Source organism: Cantharellus anzutake (assembly GCF_015039405.1).
Source record: "Cantharellus anzutake strain C23 chromosome Unknown EI90scaffold_301, whole genome shotgun sequence".
Lineage (NCBI taxonomy): Eukaryota > Fungi > Basidiomycota > Agaricomycetes > Cantharellales > Hydnaceae > Cantharellus > Cantharellus anzutake.
The window spans coordinates 1-8,781 of record NW_024067251.1 but is presented as its reverse complement, the minus strand read 5'-3'; the positions used below and the strand labels follow the sequence as shown (position 1 = coordinate 8,781).

The window sequence follows — 8,781 nt, the reverse complement described above, 5'->3', positions numbered from 1 at the left end:
GCTGGAACCAGTTTGTTGCCCGGGCAAACTTGCGCACTTTTTGCCTAGGAGGCTGGACAACATTGTCCAAATGGTGAGTAGTCTTTTGGCGCTTTCGTTCCTTCATTGAATCCTGAATCTGACGCTTTGGCCGCGACAACTCTGCGATCGGAACCAACACGCCTGTGGCACTTGCATTGGACCCCATATCAACCAAGCCCTAAGCAATCCTTTCCATTAGAAACTAGCACATTCTCAACAAGACTACTTGGTTTACCTCTTCCTTCAATTCTTCCTTGCCCTCTACCAACTTCGTTCAGCGACGCTGCTGACGTTCCCGAGCCAATGCTCGACTTCTCTCCACCTTTCTCCTTGCTGCTAGGTCTGCTGCCATCTGCACTCCTTTGCGTCTCTCAGCAAGTCTTTCAAATTCGATCATCGTTTGTTGCTCAAATTCTTCGTGACTCACATGGCTGAAGAATTGGAGCAGCCCGTGCTTGTCATTCCCCTCCTGGATGGTGAGGTCTACCTTTGATTTTCTTCCCTCCAGCTCTCGGGTATTTGAACCAACCAGGTTGTCCACTGTGGCTGGGGTGGTCATGAGGATTGCAGGCAGCACCGGTGATTCCGGCATCATCGCAACTTGGACTGATGCTGTTACCGGTGTTGCCACAAGTGTAGCGGCCATTGTCGCTGTTTGTGTCGGTGCTGCCTTATCACAGGGAAGTTATATTTCATCCATCCTGTTGGTTCACTCAGTTACTTACCTGTGCACTGTGACGGTCAAGGATGGATGTCAGAAATTTGACACGCAGTATTGCTGCATCTTCACCGGTGTGAAGTGGATACTTGTTTGGGATAAGGTGATGCATGAGTGCATCAAGAGCGAAGAAGCCGCATGATACAAAATCATTTTGGTACGCAATTGGTAGCCATCGAATCTGAAACAGAGACGCAGACTGGCTTGGCTCTGGACTGGATATGTCAAGCCACCATCGAAGAACCCTGATTACTTCCTTCACTGCAACCGATTGCCCATCATCTCCCATTGGCTTGTGAAAGGAATCACCGAGGTAAATGGTTGATTCTAGGGGGGAAATGGAGAATGCGATCCAGTGATTATTGACATGGATAATCCCTCCAAATTGATGTACAGATCCAGATGCGAGCTCAGCACCAAACTGGTGGAGCATTTTGCAGGTGAGACTTTGTCGATATCTTTCTGGCCCATTCCCGTCTGATTGCATTGCACACCCAGTCAAGTACTGAATGTCCAGAGGGCTCAAAAGCCTAGCGCTTATATCTGCAACCTCTAGGGCATGTTTCAGAAGTTCAATATGGTACGAAATATCTGTAGTGACAAGGCAGGAGAAAGAGAGGTAACGCGTCAGCCCTCCAATACAGCCAGAAGTTGATTTTGAAAATCCAAGGATTTTGGTGTTCCACTTGGATGATAGGAGCTGTTTCTGAGCTGCTAGGATAGCAACACGCTGAGCAGGGTAACGGTTTGCCAGCTTCCTGACTTGCACCTCTGATTCCTTCCACACCTTCTGCAGGTTCTGAACACGAAAGAGGGTTTCCCAAATTTGGAGGATTTTGATAGGGATGTAACATGTGCCAAATTTAACCGAACAAGGTGGGTTGTCAAAGTTGGACTCATATTCAGAAATTAGATTATTAATTGCGGGGTAGGAAGGCCAGTGTGTGTTGCGGAGATCACTCTCGATTATATCTCTGATGGAGGGTGGGTGATAGCTGAGACATGCACATGAGTGTAGATTTGTTTGGAGGGATGGAACCTTGAACCGGAGGAGCTCGGCGACGGAAAGGGTTTCCTTGGGAAAGTAGGGTCCAATGAGCATAGTAGGGATGTTACTATATGAAATAGGTTCATCCGCACAAGAAGAACTTTGTTGTGCAAGCGTGAAACCGTCCATATGTGATAACTGGTGCAAGAAAGTTTTTACAAGGGGGCGCTCCAACCGAATTTTTTTTTTTTCAAATTCTTACTCATTGCCAAACGTGACTAATTTTCCCGAAATTAGCACTGCCTCCCTTTTAGGGCCCGGCTGGCCGGTTGGGTGTCACGCATCAAACTGAGTCGCCAGTTGAAAAATTTGTGTCACGCTCAGGACCCAGCCGGTAGTTGGTCATGTGGGTACAGTATGCTGCTCTAGGAACCCGTCCAGACATCTGCGCATCTGTGAGAGCGCTGGCGCCATTCACATCGACCTTCGGACTGTTGGAGGAACCGTGTGCTATGGGAGGCCGGACGAGTTTTCGTACAGCCACATTCCCACATCCGAGCGAGGAACTCGCCCGGACAGCCACATTCCCGCGGTAGCGTGACTACTTGGTCACAACACCTTTTCTTCTTACTTATTTTGGTCACTTCGGACTTATCCGCGAAGTCCACAAACTATATTCAATCTTTTGAATTAGTTTCCCTTTTCCTCAGTTCTCGCGCATATAGTGAGACTGAGGTTAGTTGTCTTTCTTTCTTTCTTATATCTTATAACTCATTGTATATTACCTTATAGCTTTACTACTAGGTAATATAACAGTTCTCGCGCATATAGTGAGACTGAGCTTTACTACTAGAGCAAGCGGTTATTCCGTTACGGACAAGAACACATCAAGGGACTTGGGCACATAATGAAATGTCTTGTGGGGACTATGAACCGAGGGATAGTATATACAGCTGGGAGCAGGGACCTCATAGGTTACACCAATGCGGATTGGGCAAACGACATGGTAAACAGAAAGTCAGTATCTGGATATGCCTTTCTTTTATCTGGGGGAGTGGTTTCGTGGATGTCAAAGCAGCAAGCCGGTGTAGCATCATCCTCAACACACGCGGAGTACGTTGCAGCAGCCGAAGCAGCCAAAGAAGTAGTCTGGCTTCAATGCCTCCTGGAGGAATTACATGAAGGAATGCCCAGCTCAACCACGTTACACATTGATAACCGAGCTGCAAACCTACTCACTCGAAACCCCGTCAATCACGCCGCGACCAAAAGTATCGACGTCAGGTATCATTTCATACGGGAATGTGTTGCGGATGGAATGGTTGATTTGAAGCTTATTGGAACGAATGATATGGCGGCCGACGTACTTACGAAGTCCTTAGTCAAGGCAAAGCACGATCGCTTCTGCCTGATGCTTGGGATGGAGTTCGTGGCCTAGATAGATGCGTGGACGTTGGACTGTGGGGGAGTGTTAGAAGTTGCAGCCCAACGCCACTGGTGGTCAAGGGAGTCACCCGGGCCGGACATTCACGCTTTGGGAAGGGGAGGGGCGCTTTGAGGCATGAACGGCAGCAACCTCTTTGACTCTTTGTCTTCGCGCTTTTGTTTTCAACTTGTTGTTTACCACTCATGTTTCACCTCAGTGGCGTAGAGTCATTACAAGATGTATATAAGGACCGGACTTGCGCTAGCAGCTGATACCTCACTAATTGAGGTATCGCGCTGCGCAGTTATTACACAGAGAACATCACAGATATCCCTGTACTATTCGGCTACGGATAAGCTTTCTCTAGACGCAGGAGTGAAGACCGCTGGGGCTAGCGATCACACTGATTCTTATACATTCCCAAATACAGAATCCACACAGGAGCTGGTCGCAATGGTCGCTGATGGATGTGTCACACGTTTCACTTCTTGGCATTTTAATGATCAATGGTGGCGGCACTGAGTGGTGAAACCGCCGCGGTGCGCCAGACCGGATAATCAAACGGGCGTCCAATCATCACGGCCCACGAATCGTTGACAATTGCCACTGCTTCAAACTAATGCATTAAGGTCACCAATGACCACCAATAGTGCCTGCCGAAAGAAACGCAGTTCCCAAAAACAGTTCCAAGCAGCCACGCCCCTGCATTGCATCGTTACACTTTCCTGCATAACTCCCTTCCGCGGGAGATCTGATCATGGCAAAGCTTGATCTCCACAGGTACGGCTAACAGGCTAGCCGTCAAGATGCCGAACGTATCCGCGAGACCAATAGCACCAATCTTGAACTCTCGTTCCTGGGCTTGCCGTTCGAACGCGAGGGGATCCTGACTCGCGACATCCAAATCCTCATGACCTACATGGTAGAACGCATTCACGCTAATAAATTGATACAGCGACGGAACCGCATGCTGCTGTGTTAAACCAAACTAGACCCAACTGGCTTAATGGGTGACTCACTATGCAGAACCTCCGCAAATCCCTTCAATAGCAATAAAGAATGCAACCCATAGGATGCTAGCGCTCTCATCGTCATCAGGCTGTCCGGTCTCCCCGGGAGGGATGATACCACGCGACGATTCAAGGAAGAGGAAGATCAAAATGAATGCTTGTAAGATTGCAGGCACCGGGAGGTACTTTCGAGGAAGCGGAGGGAGGCCTAGTGAAATGGAAGAGCGGGAGAGAAAAACGGTTGTTTGATAGATCAGCTGTGGAGGGTGTCAGCGGATGCTGATAATTTGAAAGTTACAAGGCACAAACCTGCCAGAGCGGATAGTAGTCTCTAATGCTCTTCACGATGTGACTCAGCACAGGGTGTTGGGAAGGTTTAGGGACTGCAAAAATTAGTGTAGGAGATATGCCTTGATTGATTGTGTATTCAAACTTTGAGAGGGACGTTGATCTCGTCAGAACAAAATATAGAATCTCTACGTTAGGATTACATACTGTGTAGACACAGACTGCAAGATACCGAGTCGGTGACAAACTCCCTTTCAAGATTGGCATTGGGGTACTCACATAATGGGACCATATATCGCAATATCAGAGGGCGAACGAGACGCCATTTGTCAGCGGGAGTTAGGGAAACGGACGAGGCACCGGAGGAGGCATTGTCACGATTTGAGGTTATAATCATGCTCGGGCTTTCTGCCGGAATTTCAGTCGATGGAATCCCCATGTAATGCCCATGTTCGGAAGGTGTATAGGCCCCTGCATTCAGAAAGTTGGTTGCAGTGGGAAGAACGAGGAAATAGGCTAATGGTATCACGAAGGGTAGCAACTGGAAGCTCCGTCATTGGGTGGACGTTCGATGTGAGCACAGAACGGCTCACCGACGAAAGGCCCACGCCGAGCTGTACCCCAAGACCCCTCAGAACCCACCATAAGCCTGCTCCGAGAAGTCCGGCGCATCCAGTGCCAGACGCGAAATATCCTAATGCATCACCGGAAACCCCGCTCGATGTATACGTTGTCGACAGTTGAAGGAAGGTGAGTTCGCCGAGGCCGGAGGAGAGTGACGCTAAAGCAATGCCCAGCAGACGCATCGAGAGATAGTTAAAGGCGGCCACAACCTTGGGGAATCAAGATATGAATAAGATCCCGCCTCGGCTGTGAATACATACAGTCATCCCCATAACACTCATAAAGCAGCATCCAATAATCCTTTGTTTATACTGTATCTTCCCTTTAAGGAGGTAAGGCCATCCAATTTTGGCCGCCAGAGAAGGAGCAATATTGCAGAATGCGATGATCCCCTGTAGCGAGCAGGAGAAAGCGAAGTGAGACACCAGCTTTACCGAAACCCCTGGGTATTCTGGACGCACCTTGGGTGTCCCGGTGGGGACGAGGTCTAATGCAGCAGACAGAATAATCACATATAACACTTAACAACAGTGGAATCAATGAGCGTCTAACGTATTTAGGGGTCAAAGCACACACCATTGTTAATCGTCCCAAATAAAAAGAAGCATATTCGAAGCCTCAGAACAAGGCTTCTGAAGAGGCTAGGGGGTGCAGAGTCCTCGTGGCCGCTGTCACTAGGCTCGCGGCTATCCTCTTGTGTCAAGGTATATGCGAGGTCCTCCGTGGAGTCGGTGACAAACGATCTACTCATTATTGGTGTAAGCTCGTGGCGTATTGCCGAAGCAGAGGCGATGGGTCTAGTGGGCATCCACAACACTGTCTAGAGGTATATCCAAATCAATGAAGATTTATGCACGCATCGCTGCAACGAGGACGCCGGCTTCAGGAGTCTTCCGACGGGCGAAACACAGCCACGAAGCCTCCGAAGAATAAATTCACTTGATATTACATACAATGTATCAAGAATTCCCCCCACGGAAGACAATTTGTAGCTGTAATGGTGGGATGCAATTTTTGAAACATACACAAAAATAAGTCATACAATGCATTGCAACGAGCGTCAACTCCCTCCCTCAAGCAGTTGGAGAGCAAGTTGCTCGTCTGCGTCAAACCAGGATGCGTCCCGTTTCGACGAGTCTTCAGGTATTGAAGCCTCAGTGTTTTTAGGACGCTTAGAAGGTGGGCCTTCATCTTCGGAGGCACTGGGAAGATCGAATTCAGGCGATACATATCCATCGTCTTCATTCCGTTCTGTTCCCAGAACAACCTGTATGTCGTCTTGTTCCTGGTTGAGCGGCGAGACATAGGATCGATAGTGAGGACGAGTCGCACAGGAAGATCAGGAGAAACTCACCGCCCGTTCCTTATCTTTTCGTTTCCGCTTCTTTTCCCGTTTCTTTTCTTTGGCAATCTGCTTGTCACCAGCATCTGCTTCTTGAACTTGTTTCCTTTTCACATCCGCGTACTTTTGAACAGCCCCTTTAACATCACTCTTCCGGAAGTTTTCGTCGTCCTCGTAAGTGTGGACGTTATGGCCCACACCCTCCTCATCGAAAATCATCTTCTTGGCAAATTTAGGAGCCAGCTTTGCCAAAGCCTTCTTCGAATCCAGCCGTCTCTGCTTTCGTTTCGACATATTCTCCGTTTCGAGGATCACCCTGTCCATTTCAAGGTCCTTTGGCAATTCATGATCAACACGTTTCAGTGTGATGAAGTCTTCCGGGGCATGGCCTCCGCCAAGGAGGTCGTCCTCTTCGTCGTCTTCGTGTTCGATCAGCTTATTATAATGCTCCGATAGAACGTCTGTGTTTTTCCGCTGGAACATTCGATCGTATCTGGTACGGACGGTAGGCTGATGACAGAAGGTTTAACCATTCAAAGTAAAGTAGAGATGATAAATACGTTTGGCCATACCTTAGCGGCAGAGTTGCCGTTTTCTGGTTTTGCATCTTCAGCATTATCGTCCCTCGGCTCTGCGACTGCCTCATCCTCGTCTTCTGGTGGGTCCGAAGATAAGCTGCTATCCTCGTCGGAGTTGTTGCCATCACTGGCAGAGTGATGGTCAAATTTAACGTGTTTGGTAGACGCTGCGGGTTTTGGCTTTGAGCTGGAAGTCGAAGCCTTGATGAATTTGACCTTGGGAGCACCAGGAAGACCCAAAGAGACTGCAAACTCTTTCAGAGGGAGCTCGGAAACCTTAAAGATCTCCTTATTTTTATGGAGATATATTGATTTCACGTAGTTAATAAATGCCTAGAATAGAATAGAAGGAAAACGGCGTATCAAAAATTGATTGCAAACTCAATATTGGATATACTCGCCTTTTGCCCCAAATACTTGAGTTCGTGGCTTTCAAACGCAAATATTTGTAGTTTGTCTTTGATACTCATTGTTTTGCTTTCCCTTGGTATAATCTTTTCTGGTGCAATATCCTTTTTCTTCAATGCCTTCAACATGCCTTCCTCTTCGCTAGGTAACAAAAATAAGAGACCTTGGCCCTTATTCTTGTACCGCGCCGTGCGGCCAACACGATGTATGTATGTTTCAGCATCCTCAGGGCAATCGACCTGTATGACCCAGTCCACTGCAGGGAAGTCGAGACCTCGCGCTGCGACGTCCGTAGCAAAAAGATAGGCGTGTTTCACAGAGACAAATCGCTGATACTCATCCCACCGTTTGGTTTGTTTCTGATTCCCGTGGAGACTCAATAATGACGTCCCTGGACGTAGCTTGCAAAAGGTCTCATATATGTACCTGACCTACAACAACCCAAGATGCATCAAGCCACGACACCATGTGAGAATCTGGCTTACCTGTTTACAAGCAGAGAAGAAAACTAGTGCCTTCACTTGGAGGTGAGTCCTAATGAAGGAGAAAAGAATATCAAGTTTTTTGTCCAGTGGGCAAACGAGGTAGTGTTGCGCCAAGTTTTTAGGAGTATAAATATTGAGGGCCTGTTCTTCCCTCACAGTGATGGTGACGGGATCTCGTAGACTCAATCGGGCAAGGTCCTTTACGGAATCGGTTTGAGTGGCGGAGAAGAGGAGTGTCTGTCGTGATTTAGGGAGATGGGAAATAATAGCGTTCAGAGCTTTGGAAAAGCCCAAATCAAGTATCCGGTCGGCTTCATCCAGGACTGGAAGGGATATGGGTCTTTTTACTAGTAAGTTGTTATCGGCACAAAGACTCACTGAGAATTTGAAGATTGCTCGTTTCGAATCCCGCGGTTTCATCCATGTGCTGCAACAGTCTGCCGGGCGTCGCAACCAGAATATTCATCCGGGATAGCCGCACGGCTTCCTCACTCACGTTCTTCCCGCCAATGACTAGGCCAGCAGAGTAAGGGTGAAAACGCCCAATGGACTTCAGAACATCAAAGATCTGTATTGCGAGCTCGCGGGTGGGGGACATGATAAGAGCTCCGAGATTATCCTGAGGGCCCCATTTGGCGCGATATAGGGCTTCAATCATCGGAATGAGAAACGCAAGAGTCTTCCCGCTCCCTGTACGAGCGGCACCAAGGACGTCGCGGCGTTTCAGTGCCATGGGGATGCTTTGAGCTTGGATATCAGTCATCTTTTTGAAGCCTCCCCTTTCCAGCCCTGTCCAAAGGAAAAAGCGCCTCAGACACAGAAATCAATAGACGCTAGGGGCAAATGCTCATTTTCTCACCTTGTTTAGTGAGTCGAGATATCGGTAGGTCCGA

The 8,781-nt window shown here is 48.3% G+C and overlaps 3 protein-coding genes across 3 annotated transcripts; all 3 read right to left on the bottom strand.

Annotated features, from left to right (window-relative positions):
* Positions 1 to 295: 295 nt before the first annotated feature.
* EI90DRAFT_3024756 (uncharacterized protein) lies at positions 296 to 1,841 on the bottom strand (the record flags this gene model as incomplete). The annotated part of the gene is made up of 2 exons (XM_039057902.1): positions 296 to 691; positions 747 to 1,841. 2 exons carry the CDS (start codon positions 1,839 to 1,841, stop codon positions 296 to 298), a joined length of 1,491 nt encoding a protein of 496 aa, XP_038907537.1.
* Positions 1,842 to 3,386: 1,545 nt separating this feature from the next.
* EI90DRAFT_2983719 (batten's disease protein Cln3) lies at positions 3,387 to 5,982 on the bottom strand. Its single transcript, XM_039055995.1, has 9 exons — positions 5,652 to 5,982; positions 5,537 to 5,595; positions 5,336 to 5,467; positions 5,045 to 5,284; positions 4,731 to 4,992; positions 4,659 to 4,672; positions 4,473 to 4,595; positions 4,173 to 4,420; positions 3,387 to 4,091 (listed from the first exon to the last, which is right to left on the bottom strand). Exons 1-9 carry the CDS (start codon positions 5,881 to 5,883, stop codon positions 3,869 to 3,871), a joined length of 1,533 nt encoding a protein of 510 aa, XP_038907536.1. The 5' UTR covers positions 5,884 to 5,982; the 3' UTR covers positions 3,387 to 3,868.
* EI90DRAFT_3161534 (P-loop containing nucleoside triphosphate hydrolase protein) lies at positions 5,975 to 8,679 on the bottom strand. Its single transcript, XM_039066272.1, has 6 exons — positions 8,267 to 8,679; positions 7,889 to 8,211; positions 7,397 to 7,834; positions 6,990 to 7,328; positions 6,430 to 6,927; positions 5,975 to 6,360 (listed from the first exon to the last, which is right to left on the bottom strand). The coding sequence occupies exons 1-6, from the start codon at positions 8,649 to 8,651 to the stop codon at positions 6,136 to 6,138; spliced, it is 2,208 nt and encodes a 735-aa protein (XP_038907535.1). The 5' UTR covers positions 8,652 to 8,679; the 3' UTR covers positions 5,975 to 6,135.
* Positions 8,680 to 8,781: the final 102 nt, after the last annotated feature.

What these genes read in the sequence shown, in the direction of transcription:
- EI90DRAFT_2983719 (XM_039055995.1), bottom strand. Translation starts at nt 5,883, where the DNA reads ATGCCCACTAGACCCATCGCCTCTGCTTCGGCAATACGCCACGAGCTT. An exon ending in TGAGTGTTATGGGGATGACT is followed by an intron (nt 5,285 to 5,335) that starts GTATGTATTCAC and finishes TGATTCCCCAAG; the next exon opens with GTTGTGGCCGCCTTTAACTA. An exon ending in ATTTGCGGAGGTTCTGCATA is followed by an intron (nt 4,092 to 4,172) that starts GTGAGTCACCCA and finishes TCAATTTATTAG; the next exon opens with CGTGAATGCGTTCTACCATG.
- EI90DRAFT_3161534 (XM_039066272.1), bottom strand. Translation starts at nt 8,651, where the DNA reads ATGACTGATATCCAAGCTCAAAGCATCCCCATGGCACTGAAACGCCGC. An exon ending in TCTTCTCTGCTTGTAAACAG is followed by an intron (nt 7,835 to 7,888) that starts GTAAGCCAGATT and finishes GGGTTGTTGTAG; the next exon opens with GTCAGGTACATATATGAGAC. An exon ending in TCAAGTATTTGGGGCAAAAG is followed by an intron (nt 7,329 to 7,396) that starts GCGAGTATATCC and finishes ATTCTATTCTAG; the next exon opens with GCATTTATTAACTACGTGAA.